Source organism: Podarcis gaigeae (assembly GCF_964106915.1).
Source record: "Podarcis gaigeae genome assembly, chromosome: 17".
In the NCBI taxonomy this organism is placed as follows: domain Eukaryota; kingdom Metazoa; phylum Chordata; class Lepidosauria; order Squamata; family Lacertidae; genus Podarcis; species Podarcis gaigeae.
Window position 1 is genome coordinate 27199133 of NC_139694.1, and position 21632 is coordinate 27220764.

At 41.4% G+C, this 21632-nt stretch overlaps 1 protein-coding gene and 1 long non-coding RNA gene across 3 annotated transcripts; one reads left to right on the forward strand and one right to left on the reverse strand.

Moving 5' to 3' along the window:
* Nucleotides 1–75: 75 nt before the first annotated feature.
* HAUS6 (HAUS augmin like complex subunit 6) lies at nucleotides 76–20034 on the reverse strand. 2 transcript variants are annotated; one of them, XM_083718653.1, is made up of 17 exons: nucleotides 19661–20034; nucleotides 17739–17834; nucleotides 15360–15438; nucleotides 13336–13468; nucleotides 13014–13161; nucleotides 12408–12473; nucleotides 12060–12114; nucleotides 11737–11910; nucleotides 10761–10954; nucleotides 9780–9909; nucleotides 9148–9250; nucleotides 8623–8719; nucleotides 7098–7164; nucleotides 5882–6064; nucleotides 4755–4890; nucleotides 2007–2963; nucleotides 76–874 (listed from the first exon to the last, which is right to left on the reverse strand). In XM_083718653.1, exons 1-17 carry the CDS (start codon nucleotides 19789–19791, stop codon nucleotides 867–869), a joined length of 2757 nt encoding a protein of 918 aa, XP_083574779.1. In that variant the 5' UTR covers nucleotides 19792–20034; the 3' UTR covers nucleotides 76–866. The 2 variants fall into 2 exon arrangements, with proteins under 2 accessions (XP_083574779.1, XP_083574780.1); XM_083718654.1 differs by having other exon boundaries at nucleotides 15360–15418; nucleotides 19661–20008.
* LOC310835420 lies at nucleotides 1897–4759 on the forward strand. Its single transcript, XR_014559659.1, has 2 exons — nucleotides 1897–1998; nucleotides 4243–4759. It is a non-coding gene; the product is annotated as an uncharacterized lncRNA (long non-coding RNA).
* Nucleotides 20035–21632: the final 1598 nt, after the last annotated feature.

Genomic DNA, 21632 nt, shown 5'->3' on the forward strand with positions numbered 1-21632 from the left:
AACACTAGTTGGGCCTTTTTCATAGCCGTAAATAAATTTACTTCATTCTTCAGAAGAGCTGAGGGAGGGAAACCCTTAAATCAGAAGATTTTATTGAGAGAAGTTTATTATGATTTTCAAAAAAGTGAAACTTTTATTTTATTTTAATAAATATTTTAAGACAAGTGAAAGTTTTAAGACAATACATTAGTTACTAGAATTCAGTTCATTGTCTACATGACCAAGCTATGTCTGGGCAAATGTGTTCTAACAAAGAAAGCTCTCCGTTTTTTAGATTAGTTCTTAAATACACAGCACATAACCTATTTTAGGGGGAGCATCTTGCAACAGCAAATATTAAGACAAAACACAGAAGAGAAAGATGAAAACATCTGCATAATGAAGACCTCTGTAGATTCACACACAGAAGGAAAAGTTGACATAAGAATGGGCAATTGGTTTAGCCAATTATTTACAAGAGCATTTCATTAAGAATGTGCTGAAAAGGATTGGAGCAAAATGATCTGTCAAAATCTGATTAGAATGCAGTTATGATATGTAAAGGTGTACACGGATAATATTTGTTGGTTCAGTCTCTTAACACTCCATGCTTGTGAAAGTCTCAAATGGCCTCAATTTTTCAGGATCTCTTAATCAGTAAAAACAGAAGAGCACCATAATGGGGACTATGCAACAAACTAAGTCAGAGTTTGCATTCCTTAACACCAAAATCTCAATGAAAGCATGAGGTTTACCAAAAAAAAAAAAATACTTAGGGTAAAAGTGAAATGTTAAAGTTTCTGAAGTTAGTGCATTGTTATAACCAAGGAATGTTTTCATCTTTACAGATCTTTGCAGATGAAGATTCTTTTACATCCAGTTCCATGCTACTTTTCTGAAAAAGAAACACATATACCATTCAAAAACTTTTCAATTATTTTTTAAAAACTTGCCTAGAAATAATAGTCCTTTAGGCATAAAGCCTTCTAAGGACGTACCGTTATGTAAGGGGTAGAAATCTACTACAAAGCAACCTCAGTTAAAACCTTTAAAACTTCAAGTAGCAAAAGGATATTTTTATGGTCACTTTGGCTATTAGAATTTAGATAATATTAAGAATAAGATGGTCAAAATTGAGAGAATGTTTCACATCTAAGCGCAGAAAATGAGAAATCATTTTTCTTGCACAAACGACGCATGCAAGATCTCTGAATACAAGATTGTTTTTAAAATCAGCACGTGGATTTTGTTAAATAAAACTATATCCAGAGAACTTGTTGTGCAAGTGGGAGCAAATGAGAATTAAACAAAGAAATAAAAAACAGACAACAGACTTTCTCGCTCTAACACAAACTGGCCTGGGAAGTCTCCAAAGTTTAAAAAGCTGTTTGCTACATAGGAAATGGTGGGCAAAAAAAAAAAAAAAACCTAGACACTACCTTGGATGTGCAGAATTAGTGGCATGTTTCTTTGGCTTCAGTCTCATGTACATAAGCCATTTCACATAGCTACTTACTCCCTTGTGTACCTACTATGACATGACTGCTTGTGCTAGAAAATGCAAATCTGAGCACAGCAGAAATGCAAGCTATTTTATCCCTTACAGAACTGTGCTAGCAGTATGCTAGCATTCCTTAGCTTCTGCTCCACTCAGTATTAGAAAGTGTTCCATCACAGCAATCCCATGCCTGCTTCAGAAGTCCCATCATGTTCACTGGGGCTTGGGAACATAGGAAGCTGCTTTTTATCTTAGCCAAAAGGCCTTTTTATCGAGTCTACATTGACTGACATCAGCTCTTCAGAGTTTCAGACAGCAGGTGTGGACACCCCTAACTGTGGATGATTAGGGAGAAAACCTGCCCCTTCTACGTACAAATCAGATGCTCTAACCACTGAGCAACTCTGCTTCCCCTGTAGGCAAACAAGAGGACTGTGGCCTAAATCATACAATGAAAACAGAGGAATGCCAACCCCCCCAACACAGCAATAAAACACATTTTCATCTGCAAGATCCAATAGGTACTAACCATTTAACAGGTCTCCCCTATCCTGTGAGCCTGACTGCTCTCTCTGTGGCGTTGAAGGAAGTGAACCCAGGGGGGAGAGAAGGATCTTTCTTTCAAGAAGAGTCGTGTGCGATGGTTTCCTGGAAAGTTCTGCATCTGATGCATATGGTTTCCCCGAAGGGGTAAGAACATTGAGAGCTTCTAGGCTCGCCGGAGAGAGACTAAACTCAGACCTGCACCTTGGGATTTGCTTTTTAGAAGGCAGCGAGTTTTCGAGCGCGGACTTTTTCAACGTTTCCAAGCGCCTTCGAATAGATTGCAAATCCAGTTTGCTTGCACTTCCTGCCACGCAGTCCGGCAAAGCATTGCTGTCTTCTCTTACTTCATCCAGTTCAAAATCTTTATAACTATTATTAAGGCTTATGAGTGCCCCTTCCTCTGGAAGGGTTTCTTGAAGTATGCCCAGTTGGATAACTTCCTGGCTATCAGAGCAGCTTCCTATCGGAAGACCATCCCATGACACAGTTGTACTCATAGAAGAATTCTGGCTCACGTAAGGAGGCAAAGTCTCTGCCGCAATGCCATTCCATGGACCATCCTCCAGCTCACTTGCACGTTCAGTCTTGAGGCCAGGTCCTGGACTTTTTGTTTCACATTTGCCTGGAACAGCATGTGTTAACCCTTGCTTCCAAAACATCTCATCCACTGGCCCAGCAGCTGCTTGATGGGTCAGCAATTCACTACGACCAGTAACCACCTGCTGAAAGCAAAATGGAGACTGCACATCCAGAAAAGGAGATTCTGCTGTATCAGACATGCATGAAGACATAAAGCATGCCATACTTGAATCTACTTGGTTTCGAGACGCAGGGACTCGGTCCTCCGGCATGTCTTTTATTGCTTCGGTGTGATTCATTTCCACACTTGAGGCTTCTTCATCCTGGATAGCTTTTTTCCAGGAGTTTCTAATTTCAGTAACTAAAATACAATCAAGAAGAAGTGAAATGTAACACTGCACTGGAGACCATACTCCTATCCAACGTGTTTCCATTGCACAGTTAGCATGTTACCTTCAAAACTAGCAAGGACAGCTTATATAAATATAAATATAAATATAAATATTTAAAAATAAATAATTACTTATACCCCGCTCATCTGGTCAGGCCTCCCCAGCCACTCTGGGAGGCTTCCAACAGGATATTAAAAACACAATAAAACATCAAACACTAAAAGCTTCCCTAAACAGGACTGCCTTCAGATGTCTTCTAAAAGTCAAGATAGTTGTTTACAGTGGTACCTCAGGTTAAGTACTTAATTTGTTCCGGAGGTCCGTTCTTAACCTGAAGCACCACTTTAGCTAATGGGGCCTCCTGCTGCCGCCACGCCACCAGAGCCCGATTTCTGTTCTCATCCTGAAGCCAAGTTCTTAACCCGAGGTACTACTTCAGGGTTAGCGGAGTCTGTAACCTGAAGCGTCTGTAACCCGAGGTACCACTGTATTTCCTTGACATTTGATGGAAGGGCGTTCCACAGGGCGGGCGCACTACCGAGAAGGCCCTCTGCCTGGTTCCCTGTAACCTCACTTTTCACAGGGAGAGAACCGCCAGAAGGCCCTTGGTGCTGGACCTCAGTGGCCAGGCTGAACAATGGGGATGGAGATGCTCCTTCAGGGATACTGGGCCCAGGCCATTTGGATTCCCTTGCTTCCTTCCACATGCAATGTCATCAGTTACTTAAGTATAAGGTCCTTAGAAGAATGGTGGATATAACGTCAAAGTTCAGGGAAGCAAAACTATTTGTACTGCCAGACTGTGACTGATCTGCGTTTAAAAATCAGGTTCTGTGTGAGCCGAACAGATTTTCTTAGTTTGAACTACTCTGCTAGTCATGTGAACAGCAAGACAATAGGCTGAAGCATCAACCTCTGACCAGTGAAAAGGCTTCCCTCCTCCAGGCGTATTTCACCAGGCATCGCCCACAGAATGGAAATGCCTGCTTTGCTGCCTTAAGGAAAAGAAACTTACTCTTCATAAACAAAAAATGGATTCTCAGGGAGTGAAGGTAATACCATAGTCTGTGCCTGTCTTGTACAACAAGTGAATTAGGCTGCACACAGCACTGGGAGAAGAGTAAAGTTAAAAGTTGGTAAGAATCACCCCCTTTGGGAACTATTAGCATTTCTGCTAATCTGGCTCGTAACTGAACTCTGACCAACCATTGTTCTCCTCCTTTCCCACATGTAATTACAATTTGGCAGGTTGTTCATGCAGGCCAACATAGAGGACATCACACTTTCCCCCAAGAAGAGCTGGAGTGACGAGAGGGAACAATTTACTGGCCTCTCAATGAGTCAGTCAGCTCCAAAAAGGGAGCCTCCTGGTCCAGTGGGAGCCACTAGGACAATTTCTGCTTCCTTCTTCCTGACCCTTTAAAGAAAAATGGACACAGGCAGAAAGGATGAGGATGTATCTGGAAGAACCTGTGTGTCAAAAGGTATCAGCTGCCATTGCCTTCAACACTTGAGTCCTAGAGGAAAACGTTGCCATCTAGCACAGAAGCATCATTGACTGCCCAAAATATTGAACAATTTCTCTGATGGCTTTCATTGTGGTGTCTATTCTACCTGTTCAAGAAAGAACGTGACTTCTTGTAAAATTCCTGCATCAGACAAGGAAATTACATTCCCTCAAAACCTTAACTTTGTACCAACTGGCATTGCAGAATCTTCTGCCATAGATAACTAAAGGGTGGAATATTAGAGATACTCACTCAGATTTTCTGGGGTCCGTGGAATCTGTTTCTTTGCTAAGAAGGGATCTGAGATTAAGCTGCCAAACAGGTCCTCCAAATCCTGTCCTCCTCCTTGAGTGCTCTGAGGAGAATTAGATACTACTACATCTGCCATCTGCAAAAAAATACACACACAAAAAAAATACAAGTAACACAGGTTTCCACAGGACCGGGTTCTACTCATGGGACTCTGAATCCAGCTTTGACAAACTATGGGACTATTAACATTGAGCTTTAGAGCAGCATTAGTAAAACTTCGACAGAAAAACTAGTTCATTAGACACCTGCCAACGAAACAGCTTTTAAAGCAGCTGCTCAAGATGCAAGCAGATTTCCCAACTCTTTCCTAGGTGTCAAGAGACCAGGCTGAGGTCTGCAGCTCTGATGAGAAATGGTGGAAGCCTCCCCCTCCCCTGACCAGGATCCTGAAGCTGCCCATGAGCAGTAGAGCAGTATAGATTTGGAACAGTGGTTTGCAGAGGGGCATAGTTGGGAAGAACGGGGGGGGGGGGGTGAACAGCAAAGTGAAGAAGAACTGGGGGAGAGAGAGAGAGGTAACAGACTCTCTCTCTCTCACTGGAAAGTGTCCAGCCTATCATTCCAAGGTCACGTAGAGCAGATAAGGTGGCTACACCAAAAGCATGGTGGCTGCAAGATCAGGTTGCAAGACGGAAGTGATGGGAGTGACTGGGGGGGGGAGTGGGTGGAAACCTTAACTGGGAACACCTTTCCTCCGAGATGTTCTTGAGCTGTGATCATTAAAATTTCTCTAAATGGTAAGAGACTGTTTTTGCTTTGTTCTGCTTATCCATGGCCAAAGGGAGGAAGTTGCTCTCCCGAAGTCTGACACTAGGTCCCTCCCCTACCTCAGACCTTCCAATACTGAATCCAGCTAAGCCACACATAGGCAAACTCCGGCCCTCCAAGTGTTTAGGACTACAATTCCCATCATCCCTGACCACTGGTACTGTTAGCTAGCAATGATGGGAACTGTAGTCCCAAACATCTGGAGGGCCAGAGTTTGCCTATGCCTATGCCTGAGCTAAGCAGAGCTGCTTGCCTTGTGGCAATTTTCTGGCTGAATCACATTCAAGGACGGCTCTCACCTGTTCCGCCAGTTGCTCTTGTGCCTTCTTCAGAGGATCTTCCCGTTTAACGGAAGATGGCGTTTTGAATGTATCAGCTTGTTTTTTCTTTGCTGTTTTCACAGGTCTCGAACTTCTTCCTTTATATCTTAAGAGTTGATAACTAGAGTGATCTGCTGCCTTGGGTGTTTCAGTAACTGATCCCTGAAATGATGCAATTATTTGCACAAATGCTCAAGGTCTGGTTTTAGATGCAGACTGTCATTCTTGACAACATAACCACCATGGCAGATTTAACTGCAACAGACAATGCTGCAGTTTCCCAAATTATATGGATTCCCCTATTCAGAAGGGAGAAGCAGGATTTGGGCTGTCACTACAGAAAAGCTTGGTGTAGCTGGTCTTCTTTAAGGTAAAAGATTTTATGATGTCGCAGCAACCAAGCCAAATTTGCACCATATACACATTTTAAACATTTAATTTTAAAGATTTTAGGCCCTCTTTCAGGGTAGATAACCTCACAAGATAGCTCCCAAGTTGGCAATTATTGTTAATTGTTATTATATGGAATTATTTTATATATGGAAATGTTTTTAATTGTTTTGACACTTTTGTGTTTCCCCATTATAATTGTTTCATTTGTTTAATAAATTTCACATATTTTATTGTTGTAACCTGCCCTGGGACAGGTGGTAAGAAATCTAATAAAGAACTAAAAACAGTACACAACATAAAATAAAATAAAATAATGAAAATCAAGACAACTATTTAAAAACCCAATGAATTGCTTAGAAATATTTATAAATCTATTAGGCCATAGAATAAATAATTCCTTAGGCACAGGAGCACCACTGAAAAGGCCCTCTCTCTCATGCATGTCTACTGGCAGGCATATATGGTCTCAAGGCCATTAAAAGGTCAAAACCAGTAAAATAATCTTAGGATAAGGTTCAGCTTCTTCAAGGCAATGGCCTCTCTATGAAGTAGTAACGTTTTTTGAAGCCGATCAACTCCATGTGGAAGGCACGGAACACTCACAAAATAGTCTATGTGTTGCCTCACACCCAGAGTAGCACTACTTCTTGGTGCCTATATTGTCTCCCTTCTCCTCCAACCAAAAGCAGAAATCACTCCCATCCACAAGCTGGGAAAGACAGAACCAGGCCAAATTATAACTTTACTCCAAGCTCTGTAACTCCTTGTAGACACTTCAGCTTTTCAAGAACAGTTAGGTTACCTTTTCCGAAGATACCCATGTTTCATTTTCAGACGCTGTGGCAAGACTGGAAGAGGGCACAACCATCCTGGGGGGGTGAGGAGAGGTGAAAATATTACTAAATGCATACTGTTGATGCTCTGCACTTCATTCAGTCAAAAGCTGTATGCCCCGTATCTGTCCGTTACGATTTCCCTCAATTCGTCCCGGTCATCAAAAGGCAGTTTTATTATAGGGAGAGCTAGTGCCAACTAGAGCAAAGCTTTATCTCTATTTGAGTATCAGCTTCCCAGAAGTATAAAGGTGAATCTCATGAACAACAATATATGCACACACAAAGAATTCAGTGCCTGGAAATATATGCTTCATAGAATGCTTTTAAAGACAGCTTGCACACAAATCGCAACTGCACACCATGCCACACAATCACAAATTGATGAAGACCAGTTTACGAACTTGTAGCAATCCACACAGAGAGCTTCAAGCAAAATCAGTGTTTTACATATGGAAAGTACTGTATTTTCTCTTCAAATAGAGAAAATGGAGGGAGATTGTCCAGAGTTGCTGAGCTTTTTTGGGGGGAGATTGGCCAGAGTTGTTGATCTTTTGGGGGGGGGGGGGTTGCCCAGACTTGTTGAGCATTTGGAGTGGCGGTTTTGCCAAAAATCGCTCACCCGCAAGAACTCAACAGCCAACTGTCTGCACACTCGCCGAAAGCAAGCACCAATTGCCGCAGAAGCCAGTAGCCAGCGGACCTTGCAGCACCCACCAATCACCCACAAAAATGCCGCGGGCAATATCCTGTTTGCAGCAGCCACCAATTGCCCGTCCCACCTCTCCACTATCCATGTATAAGATGACCCCAAGTTTTTAGCTTAAGTCTTATACACGGGAAAATACGGTATTTCCCCCTATTTGGATAAACTATTTATAGTCCTTTATAGGAAGGGCTACAAGAGCTGGAAGGTATGCCTCATATATAGCTGGGTCAATATTGACCTGTGCAGAATCAGTTGCACGCGTAGCTCAAATGATATTTCAACCCTAAGAACTTCAGGGAGCAGCATGCATGTCTTACAAGGGGGGGGGGGGACAACATTCTTCAGAGATGCTTCCCAAACCTGACAGGAGCAGCAGCAGCGCAAGTGGGGTCCTCCTCACTTGAGGGTAGTTTCCCATTACAAGAGAAACCAAGCATAAATTAATTCAGCTCTGCTGTTCCTCCTCTGCCCCCATATTGGACCTGGGCGCCTCCTGGGACTAAGGAAACGTAAGAGACGGCAGATAAGTGAAGCCATATAGCCTTGGAGCTCAAATCTAGATTTGCATCAGAAGGAAAAGACTGATTCGCATTGCATTTCCATGAGATGGTCACAGAACTATAAACAAGAGGTGAGATGTGTAGCAGTACTTCATCCCTGTATAATACCTGCTCCTCCAATTTTCAGACTTATGTCACATTCAAAACACACACAAACACACACACACACACACACACACACACACACACAGCCCTCTGATGCATAAGGACATATTAAAGCCATACCTCTCTGCAATTACCCCATCTGAACTACCTTGACATCTTGATGCTTTGCCAGGAAGCTCAAGTTCTGTTTTCTGAAAACTCTTCTTCTTGGTAGAATCTAAAAATACATTTTTACAAAGAGAATCATGGCTTTTCGAGAAGTGCAAATTTGTTATATTTACTAGATTAGAATACCCTAATGCAGGCATCCCCAAACTCGGCCCTCCAGATGTTTTGGGACTACAATTCCCATCACCCCTGACCACTGGTCCTGTTAGCTAGGGATGATGGGAGTTGTAGTCCCAAAACATCTGGAGGGCCAAGTTTGGGATTCCTGCCCTAATGACTAATACTACATGCCTCAAATATTGTGCCCATGTTAGCAAGATGATTAAAAAATTATGGCTAATGATGATAATTTTAAATGTATAAATATGCAAAGAGGAAGACAGACATGTCTGCGACTGTTGCCATCGAAAGCCCTTACCCATGCTCTGAGGCTATGGATCTCAGGGCAGGATTGATAAAGCTGCTCTTGAGATTTACCTGGAATTGATGCAGGGTACTGGCAGAAGACACTGCTTTTATAAGCTTCCTCGGTAGCAGGAGAAAAAGAAAGGGGAGACATGGCTGGTAATAAGTCAAGTGCCTTAAAAAGAAAGACATTCAAAAAGTTATGTTAAACAATATTTTTAGCTCTGAGTAAATATATCATCGATATTCCAGAAAACTTAAAATTCCTACAAAATTTTAAAACCACACAGCCTCTTTTCAAAATCTAAAAGGCTGCCCTTAAGTTTTACCATTTCAATAAACATTTGAAAACTTAATAATAATAATAATAATAATAAATTTTATTTATATCCCGCCCTCCCCAGCTGAAGCTGGGCTCAGGGCGGCTAACAACACTAAAATAGTGCAACATTCTAAAAACATTATACTTACAACCTTACAATAGTAAGGGGTCATAGGTTTGGCTCTTTAAGATGGTTCAAATCAAGAGAATTAACCATTGCAAAATACTTGAGGATTTTACCAGCGTCACTACCAAAAAGTGTGTTGGTCAAGTTAAACAATTAGTATAACAAGGGGACTGCCTTTGGGATTTTTAAAGGCAATTTGTTTCAATTAATTTTCTACAGAAAACATACATTTTTAAAAATCAAAAGGATACTTACAGGATCTGGATTTTTAATTAAATGAAAAGGTGACTGGCCAAGGCAATTTTCCCACTTCAAATCCCATTCCTGCTGTTTTTTAGAAATAGACTGCTTTATTGATACACAATCTTCACGTTTTAATTTTTGCCTGTAAGAATTGAAGAATAACCAACATAGTTAGTACAAAGTGTTTTATTCAAGCAAACTGAGATTTCATGAACAAATGAGTTTATCAAGTGAATGTATCTGCTATATATTACACAGCAGCTGTGCCTTAACTAAAGTCTAGTTGTGAACCATAATTAGAACAAGCAGAAAGAAACTGCAAGACCACAATATACAAGTTTCATTTACAAAAATCTGAAGCTATTTGATACTCACAAAAGTAAGTTTGTGTCTTAAAAAGTTAACAGTTACTAGACTACTAGTATAGACCTGAAAAGCAAGAATACTCACCAAAAGGCAATTGAAATGAGCTAACTGCAAGTTAATAAAACCAGAAGGTAAAGAGTACAGGTCCTCTGTTTAAAATAGAATCTGGACACCAAGACATACAGGGAGAAAGGAATTTTGTACTCCAAGTTCAGATCCATCAACTAGTCCAGAAACAAATACTGTGCTTGTATGCTTCCCACTCTTTTCTATTCCGTTTCTGAATACTTCCAGCACTTGTTAAACCACACTTTCCTCATGGCATCCAAACCAGAAAACTCTGATTTAAGCAAATCGTAAAAAAGCAGGAATGTTCCTGGTTTTAGGGATTACTTAAAGCAGGTTCCTGGTTCAGATATCATGAGAAAATTGACTTAATAAACCATAGAAGTATTGACTTAAGGTCGAAAACAGAAAATGGGGCATAGTTTGCTCCAGATCCAGGAAATCATGGTTTACCAGACCCTTACATCTAAGCCAGGCCAGTAAGTCAGTTTATTCATGCCACAAGTATGTGAAAAGCGGCTGTGCATGTAGGATATGCAAGCCACAGACTTCTGAACTCACCTCAGTGACTTAAGACCCTGTAAATTAACATTCTGGTATTTGGTCTTTCCTTCCATGTACTGAAGATCCAATTTTAGTGCATTCTTGTCAATGCGCCAGCGCTCATGCATCAGTATTTCCAAAGCTTTGTTGAGTAAGTGGACAACCGTTAAAATGTTTAGTTTTCCTTCTTCATAGACATTCCCTACATGAAACTGCAAAACGTTGCAAACAAGGGCAGGAACTGATTAATACAGAAATAAATCGTCATAACACCCCATTCCTCTTTCGAAAACTGAGCAAAATATAATGGGATATTGAGCCATGCAAGACAAATGGAGTGAAGCCCGTGATTTAAGAGATAACTGAGTGCCTGCGGCTTGAGATTCAGGGCTGTAGATTGTTTCTTTATGCCAAGGGCCTGGAAGTCAAATGGGGAGTGGCTGAAGGATAAAAGAAGAAGGCATCACCGATTTTTCATTGTGATTTTTCAAGAGACTACCGAGAAAAGGGCACCAAAAGACTTTTGGCATCATGCTAGTGTATGCTTGGGAGCAATCAGTAAACTTCTCTTAAATTAAAAATTTACATGGCAAACAATTTAAATGGGGGGGATCTCTTGGGGGTAGTATGCGACCCGTGGGTTAGTCACCCCTGCTTATTACAGATGAAGGGTGCCGATATATGCATGGAACCTCGTCCAACCCAATGATCGGTCAGCTGCAAGGAGAGCCTGGCACACGTAAGCCCAACTCAGTGTAGGGGTGGAATGATCTTGCAAGAAGTACAACTCTTAGAACAGAGCTCTTTGATTTAAGTTTCATTACATCTTCACTATACTGCAGATCTTTCCCTGCCTTTTGTCTTAACAAAGTTGCTAATCACAGTAACTAGGGGACAATGAATTTCAGACAACTAAACGAAACAACACCAGACAAGAGAAAAAAACAATTCTACAGAAACAGTGGCGCAAAAGCAAAGATGCATAGAAACTTACTTGGTGTATATCCTTTTCAACTTTTTCAAGTAGAGGCCTCGGAACATTAATAGCGACACTTGTGCCATCTAATATGTACTGGTCAATATGACCTTTGACAACTGAATCTACAACTTCTATTTCTTTTTGTAGACGTGTAAGTGTTTCCGTTATCTGTGTCCATAAACAGCGAACCTTTGGAAGTAAAAGAAAGCGGGGGTGGAAACGAGAGAGAAAATGAGATACTTTGAGAAAGCAGAAATATGCATGCGCGTAGAATGACAGTCCTGGGAGGCAGGGCACCAGATGGTGATAGCTGGAATTACATGATCAAATATCCTCACCTTCTCAACTCTCTCTGCTGTGTTGTTCTGACTTGGATTAGCGCCTTTCTCCATTCTAGACAGAAAATGAGAAACACAAAAAGTGTAAGCCAACGATACAATTTGTGCTACAGCAAAAGCTGGCTCACATATTCTGGTGTATTTTGCTAACAGCTAATCAGTAGCCATTGAGAGCATTAGGCATGACAAGAGCGTATCACATACAAGTCAACACAAAATGCTTCCTTCTCCCACTTCTCATATCCGCCAGATATTATGTTGTAATGAAAATGCGTTAACACTACAACCAGGGCAAAAAACTCTAAACTGAAACTTTCAAATGTAAGCAAGCTAAGAGGGTACACTTACTTTTGGAGCTGCTTGTCCAGATCTGCATTTTCAAATTTCAAATCTCTAATTCGCTTACTAAAATGCCTGCAAACAAAGAAGTAAAAGCCAATAGCTACAGGTAAAGATTCTTAAATGTACAATACTCCCAAAAGCAGCTGCTGAAGAGCAAACAGCATTTTTTCCTTAAGCCCCAAACCCCCAATATGTGCTTCACATAGTTCATGTGTTTACTTTTTTAGTAATATGCAATTCTAAGATGGCAGCTCCCTAAAAGTTTTGGTTTGTTTGTTTGAATCAAGAAGGCTTTTTTAGCTACACAGGCCTGCTCCCTAGGGATTTACTCCTATTCTCCCTGACATCTTTGTAGAGACTGCCCTATGTCTTTTGGCAGGATCATGCATTTATTTGGCTTCTGGTCTTTTTAGAAGTGCTAAGATTTTGTCTTACATTTTTGTAAGTTTCATACTTACTTTTTTATTTGAATTGTGTATTTGTGTGCAACCCTTTGTGAGGGCCTTTTTGGCTGGAAGGCAGCACAGAAACGAAAACTCAACAATCTCAGCTATACGGTTGTTTGGATCACTCAAACTGCCACAACTTACATGTTATAGAAGCTCTACTTACAATGCTTTTTTCTGCAATTCTTGAATCAAAGTGTCTTCCTTTTGCAGACCGTGTAAAAATCTGTTTTGTGCTACATGATATTTTGCAACTGCAATGTTCAAGTCGGGAGGTCTTGAGTTCACTGCTTCTGGATAGGATATGTCAGCACCTACATGGAAGAAGCAAGTTTCTCAAGCCTTTTGTGCATGGGCCCCCCTTCATTCTGTTTTTTGATCCCTTGAACCCAGTATCAACTGCATGTCCTACAATTTATTTCCCACGTGGCATACATATAAAAAAGGCTAGTTTGGAATAGAAAGCCTTCCAAGAAATGATTGCTTACCTGCAGAATCTACTTTAACATGTTGCATTATGACATATCTTGCGAAGCAGTACATTAGATGAATGAACTTAGAGCCACCGGGAGAAAGGAATAAAGACGCAACGACTGGAGGAAAGCTGTTTCCACATTCGTCCTCGGGAATTAAAAGGATAAAAAAGTGAACGGAGGAAGTGAACTGCAGCCTACAACTCTCTCTTAGATTTAAGCTTTAGCTACCACCTGTTTGTAGCACTAATACAATCCGCAAATAAAACAATAGCAAGTAGCTTTGACAAATCAACATACTTTGCTTCACCATTTCCTGTGGCTTGTACCAATACCAAACTTCTGATTGTATTGCTTTGTTATGATTATTAATTGTTTTACTGTAGATTTTAATTAAGGATGTTGAGTTCCCCAATGGATTTTGTTATTGTGGATCTAAGTATGTATCAATTTTATAGCTGTGTGCTGCTTAGAAACCATTATGGCATTTAAGTGGTTTATAAATTAATAAATAATATTGTGCCTGAGCCATAGCTCACAATACACCTTCCTTCCTCTGCTGAGAAAGAGGGGGAAAAGAATGGGGGGAGGGAGGTACCCCACCAACACGTAGCATGCAAGGTCCACAGATTACTTCCCCACCCCAGGGAATGTGGCACTGGACAGAACAGAGGTAGCCCACCCTATCACTGGTCTGAACGAGGCTGTACGTTCTGAAGGAACAGGCACACAGTCTGGAAGTACTCCTTGATTCATCACTGCCACTGGAAGTGACAGTAGTGATCTCAGTAATTAGAAGTGCTTTGTAGAGTTGGAAGGGACCCCAAAGGGTAATCTAGTCCAAGCCTCTGAAATGCGGGAAACCCAGCCAGGAGAGGAAGAGGGCCGTGAAGTCCAGACCTCCAAAGTGGTCCAGTGTTCAAAGGAGGCACCTGTGGAACGAGAGCAGCCCTTCCATCACGCCAACCTGCCCCCATGGTTACTTTGGGGATCAGCCAAGTAAGAATGGTGGAGGCCCCCCAGGATCTATGCTGGCGATTGCATGTTGTTGTTACCGTTTGTAAACCAGTTAAAGTAACAACCAGAGTGCCACCCCCCCCACCCCCTGCCGGCAGCTGTTCTGGGACAAGCAGGGATTCCCAGACATCACTGCTGTGCTAACAATGGCCATTCCTGGACAGGAACAGCTTAGTTACAGCAGCCCATGTACCAGTAGCATCACAACTGGATTTTTGTAGAAGTTAAGACAGGCTCTGAAATTGGACACATTTTGTCACAGGCTAACAACTTTTATTTTTACACGCTTTCCCAAATGTTTTCCCATCCGATTTTTTCTCTGGTGATAGTTTTATCTGTTTTTATTATCTTTTTGTTTTTTTATTATTGTTGGATATCACTATGGTATTTTGTTACTATTATTATTATTCTTCAGCCCATCTGGGTGGCTCCTAAAAACACAATAAAGCATCGAACGTTAAAAGCTTCCCTGAACAGGGCTGCCTGTTTATTCATATTCCAAACAAATGAAGCAATAGCTTCTGCTGTGCTGAATCCCACCCAGCATGACTTCATCAAATGTACTTTTATGTCGGCACTGGGTGTTTCAAATTCAATCCCACGTGCTGCAACCATAGGATTGCAAGGCCATATTTAAATGCCCTGTTTAAAAACTAAAGAGAGGTACCAATGTTCTGATCCTGGACAGCAACAATTTAAACTGACCGGCTACTTTTGGGGCTGGCAAGGAACCCTCCCCAAAGGAGCAAGTACTGGAGGGAGGAATCTTCCTCCACACTCCGTTCTGGCTCTTCCTTCAAACAGCTTCTATCATTTGCTGACAACTTGAACTACTTGTGTTGTTGCAAGATGATGAAAGCGTGAAAAAGGTGAAATGGTAGAGGCAGAGAATAGGGCATGAGAGAACTCTCCCTCTCAACACCTAAAGGGTCAGAGCACAAAGTCTGAAAGGAATTCTCATAGACCACCAATATGTATGGGGCAAATATGTGAACCCCTTTTTCATTCTTACCGATACTTACTGAAATTCTTCTTAGCCATTCGTAACTATGTTTCCTGAATTCAGAGTCTGTCTTTTTATCTGTTGGAGGAAAACAAAATCTTTCCATTCCGGGGGAAGGGAAAGAAGTCAATTTCAACAAACGTTCAATGAATCAGACATATTTCTCACAAAACATAGCAATACAAAAGGCTCAGTGTTCTCTAAACAGATTTGCATTAACAAAAACCCAAGTCTCCCACCTAGGATAGAGTTTGCATAGACAACAGTTGTAGTCAATTTTCAGGCTGGCATTGATAGTACTAAATCATCCCCAACCCCTGGCCAAGCTGATGGGAGGTGGAGTCCAAAAACTTCTGGAACACACGCTGATGACCACCCCTGTGCTAAATAATAGGCAAGTTATGGAGACAAGAGGCATGTTACAATTACAGCAATGTGTTCCAAATGGGAAACCTCTGAAGAATTTTTGGAAGCTTCAGCTGATGTGGAATATGTCAACAAAGGGTTTTGGTGTGTGTTCACCCAAGAGAACATGCGCTGACTACTTTACAACAGCTGCACAGGCTTCCAGTTCACTTCCAAACACAAGCTGACATACAACTCTCTCACTACATGACTTGGGCCCAAAATACCAAAAGGAGCATCGTCTCCAACATAAATCTGCCTAATCTTAAGATCTCCAGGTCCCTTCAGTGATGAATGACAAATAGCTAGGAGACAAGCACCTCTCCTAGGGTGCTGTGGCAGCACCTAGACTGTTAAATTCCCTGCCTTAGGAAGTCTATTTGGCCTGTTTTCTTTTCAACTTTTGTCACATAGTTAAGGGGGGTTGACAAAATATAGCTGGCTTAACGACCAGGCATTAGTTTCTACTAGCTAGCTGTGCAGTCTAGTTCCACTATGATAGCACAGTAATATTACCTGAATTTATCAATAAAGATATTATCTGGAAAAAACATATATCTTAAATTGATATAGCTTGGGTTTTTTAATTCTGTTTTTAACTAGAGATTTATTCCACAGCCTTTCCACCCTCATTTTCTCAGGTTTTTTGTTTTCCCACCCAGCCAGTCATTTTGTCTCCAAAATCCTATCTACATGTTTAGTTTGGAAATAAATCACTATCCATTGTTTTTGTGGATAGTTAGAACTTAATGACTGCAAAAAAAAAAACAGATAGAAAGAGATCAAGTTCCATTCTGAATTCCTGCTTGCTACAATAGATTGGCATTAGCATAAATAACTGAACACATATCATCTTACCAAGCGACTGGCTTCCTCCATCTGCATCTTTTGAAACTGAGCTAACCATGACAATTAGTAAAGCTTGAAAGCTTTTTATCACCTAATTCACTTGTCAGAACAGAAAATTCTGGCACATGACTTAGTCTTACCCCAGCAGGTATTTGACCTTTCAGAATAATTTATTTTACTGAACTGGTCTCTTGCTTTTATATACTTTCCTGAGTGCAAGTATTATTTAACATAGAAGCCCTTACTTCTGAATAGACATTTGCAAGATTGCACTGTTAAATGCACTACTGCTGTTTTACAATTAATAAATTGTGTAACTGTATATTCCAAACACTGAATACTATATTGTTACAAAGATACTATTCATGACATCAGTTGGAAAAGAGTTCTATTGCTCATCACTATCAGTTTCCAGCACCTTCTGACCCCAACACCACAAAGATGACAAAGATGATCTTGCAGGAGTTGCAACTAAATAATCTCCAGAAAATGTGCCGCAAGTCCCTTGTTAGCTAGTTTTTCCTCTCAAACAAAGTCTACACACAGAGAGAGCAGAAGCAAGCAAGCTTAAAATCTCAAAAAATGATGTGAAGAAATAGAAGAAAGAATGTTAAATTAACAAGTAGTACCTACACATTCCTCTAATTCTGTTAATCACATCCACAAGAATTCTTCCCCCTGCCTTGTGCACAATATGCATCCTTTTGGTGGGCAGAGGAGGAGTAGAAACAAACATTATGGTTATCTCCTCTGCAGCAAGACTAGACCTCTACTAGTTGTGGGCTGGATATTACACTATTTTCTTTTAATGGGGAGCAATACGGCAGTCCCACAAAGGGATAGCAATGTACGATTTCTCCCCAGAGGAAGGCTGCTACTAGCAATTGTGGGCTGCATAGCTGCTGGGCCCTTGACCACACAGCTATCAAATTGGCAAGCACCCTGTTACCCTTTTCTGCAGGAAAGGGTGAAAAGGCGCTGCCTGGCAGGGACCAACTACCGGTACATTCTAGTGGCCACAATTTTTAGTTTGGCTTGTAAGGCCATCCAGAAGTTGTGGACCCGTTCATAATTTTGTCAATAAGAAAAAGCCATTGAGTGATAAAGCATCCTTTAAATGAAGTTTAAAGGACATGACACTCACCTGAAAATCTCATTACAACGAGACTGGTCCACGTTGGAAAAAAGGAAGTGCACAACGATACTAAATGCATCTTTGTTCGGTTTATCAAACATGTTCCTAAAAAAAAAAAAATGAAAACCAGAAATGTCCTTGTAAAGGAAACAATTGCCCCATGCACAAACCTCAGCACCCACCAGGATTGCCTCCTTTCCTCCCTTAGAGGGCCCTTCAATGCACTGGTAGCAGCTCACAAAATAATAAGATTTATAGAGAAGCAGGTTGTTGTTTTTTGGAGCAAGAAATGGGATTAACATCCAACCATGCTTTATTTCCCCTCTTATAACAGCACATTTAAAACTTACAGGAGTGCTACAAGGCCACAGTCCTGCACTATTAATTCTTTCCCATGATCCATTTTAGTGTTGGTAAATACAATTTGCATGAACGTGGACATTCTTTTTTAATTTAAAGGGAGTGAGGTGCAGTGATGGGAATACTTCATCTACCAACATTTGCCGGCCAGAGGTGTGCTTAAGGCACACGAGTACTTCGTTTTTAAAACTGTACCGTATCTTTTTCCAAAAACCACTACCATAAATAATATACTTGAATAAACCCCCATAGCATTTTAACCCCCCACCCCCACCAGCGCGGTTGCTTCTAGGAACTTGTGTGAGATGTACACACATGAAACCAGTGGGTCTCCAGCTGCTTTCAAACAACTGTACAATTCCCTTCATGGAGTCACAGAATTGTAGAGTGGGAAGGGACCCCTAAGGTCATCCAGCCCAACCCCCTGCAATGAGGCCCTCAGCTCCTGAAGGTAATGCGGCCATTTATATGTCCAGCTGTGCTTTGTCAACAACAAATTGTTGTTGTTTCTTGCGTTGAATATATGCTATATGGTCGAGGACATTAATAGACAGGATATTAAACTGCAACAACAGCGACAAGAATATTGTTGGCCCAGAAATGGAAGCAAGAAGAAATACCGACGAAAGAAGAATGGCAGACAAAATTAATGGACTATGCAGCATTGGATAAAATGACAGGAAGGATTATTTGAAACCTGCAGGACCAGAGATTCACAGAAGATTGGAAGAAATTTACGAATTATTTGAAGAGCAACTGTAATCAACAAATTACGCTAGTAGGACTACAAGAAGTTTTGTAAGGAGGAATATATGAAATATTGCAAAGAAGAGAAAGAGAGGCGTTAGTTATGATATTTATGTAACAGTGAAAGTAAGAAATGTAAATTAAGTGGAAAAGATTGGAAAATTTTCAGATGTGCTTGATGAAAGTAAAAAAAAATTGTATAAGATATGAAAGTATGTTTAAAAATTGTTGAAAATGTTATTTTAGAAAACCAACAATATTTAGATATAAATATAAAGATATAGATGTATATATATATATATATATATATATGCTTTCGTAGATTTTCACGGGTACAGGAATGCAGGTTTTGGTGTCCTCGGGTGTCTTCCCGTGTAACAAGAAGCCGAACAACACCAGCCTGAAGATGACGAGTGAGACCTCGTCGAAACGTCGCCTAGACACCCCAACTTTTACACGGGAAGACACCCGAGGACACCAAAACCTGCATATATATATATATATATATATATATATATAAAAGAATATGTGCTATATGGCAATTTATGGACCTAATAGCCATTTGCACATCACAAAATACCTATTTTATCAAAGAAACTGTGGAACTGAAATACCACTGTTGAACTGAAATGCAATTAAGAAAAAGTATATTAATACTGTAGTTAAATTTTGGGGGGCCCCCAACCTCTGCTTAAGAAACCTCCAAGGAAGGCTGCGAACAATGGGAGTTGTAATCCAAAGAACAGCCGGAAACCCAAATTTGGGAAACGCAGCATTAAACAAAGGTCAGTTTAAAAGAAAAAAGAAAGAAAAGGCCCACTCACACGCCCAGGCCGAGATGCGTGGAGACCCTCCCGGCGGCGGCTTTTTCCGGGTCGAAGCCCAGCGCCAGAAGGTAGAGCCAGAGGTGTTCTTTCTCCCAGGCGGGAGGAGGCGGGAACTGCTGCGCGCTCATGGCCGCGAGGAGAACTGGGGCTGACCCGTGTCTTCCTTTCCTCACGTGCAGGTATATCCTCCGCGTCAGCGCTCTGCAATTCCTCAAGGGTTCCGCCTTCGCCAAGCCCTTCAGCTCCTCTCAGAGGCGCCCTTCTTCTTCGGCCTCAGCCGCCGCCGCCTCGCCCACCACACGAGCCGCCATTGAGGCTCAAACCGCCAAAAAAGAAAACGGGGAGCGGCGGCGAGGCGCGCGCCAGCCAATCAAAAAGGAACATGCGCGGATCCAGCCAATGGGGGGGCAACCGGCATCCGAGTTCCCAGCATGCACCGCTTGCCGGAGACGTATACTGTACCCGACTCTCAACCGAGACACGCTGGTGTAGAGCTACGAAAAGGGTAGAGGGGGCTACTAGTTAAGTGTCTGCCTGCTGCGCGAGCAACGGAGAGGAAAATCCCCCATGGGCTTTCAATCAGTGCTGGATTTATGTATAAGCTAAACAAGCTCTAGCCTGCTCCCTTAAATTTCCCTGGTTTGCTCCTTTCTATATATAGGGTGCCTACATTCTGTTATTTATAATTATTAGTAGTTGCATCATATATTTACACCTATTATTATTTCATGTTATAGCAAGTTTCAAGAGACTAGATTATGAGTGTAAATTGTGTTTCTAAAGGAACTTTTGTTCTTGCTAAATGACAATGTGTTTGCATTTTTAAGTTAGTTATGAATAAAAAATCAATTTAAGTTAGAGATTAATAATTATTTCACTAGTAATATACTTCTTCTTAATTGTATTTCACTAGTAATATACTTCTTCTTAATTGTACTTCAGCTCAACAATTACTTTGATAAAATACATATTTTGTTATGTGCAAATGGCTTTAGATGCCTATGAGGTCCATAAATGATCATGCAGCATATATTCACACAAAAAAACAACAGCAATTTGTTGTGGACAAAGGACAGCTGGATGTAGAAAGGGCCCCATTACCTTCAGTAGCTGAGGGCCTCATCCAACCTAAATCTGGCACTGCTTTCAATCATAGAATCATAGAGTTGGAAGAGACCACAAGGGCCATCGAGTCCAACCCCCTGCCAAGCAGGAAACACCATCAGAGCACTCCTGACATATGGTTGTCAAGCCTCTGCTTAAAGACCTCCAAAGAAGGAGACTCCACCACACTCCTTGGCAGCAAATTCCACTGTCAAACAGCTCTTACTGTCAGGAAGTTCTTCCTAATGTTTAGGTGGAATCTTCTTTCTTGTAGTAACTGAATCCTTCTCTGTGGCTTCTTGTGTGATCCTGGCTTCATCCTTGCAAGGACTATGTGGCCAGCACAGGAGCCCAACTCCTAGGGGCTGAGTTCGCTCCCACCCACCCCCGCAATATTTTGTTCCAGTTGCAAGGATGTTTTAAGCCACAGTCTACGGTGTAGAGTCGCAGTATCCTGCAGCTGGAAGGGATCCCACGAGCCATCTAGCCCCACCCGCTGCAAGGCAGGAATCTCATCTCAGGGGATTGTTGTTAACAAAAATTGCCCTTTTCCCCCTCATGGGGTATCCAAGAGCCCATATAGAGTCCTTACGTAGGTTCCCTATTGGTAGGAGAAAATAACAGGCCAAGCAGAGAATATTGAGAAGCAAAACAGCTAGTAAGCTTGATCTTTATTGATCTGTTGCAACAGTGTCCTCACTCACCACACGAAGGAGGGAGGAGGACCCAGAACAATGGTGCGCAAGGCCTTATATAGACTTTTGAAATTGCCTCCCTGTAGATCAAGACCATCCTCAGAAACATCATACATACATCACAGAAAAGGCGGTCTAAAACAGAAATTTGAATGTTGCTTTTCCTGTTT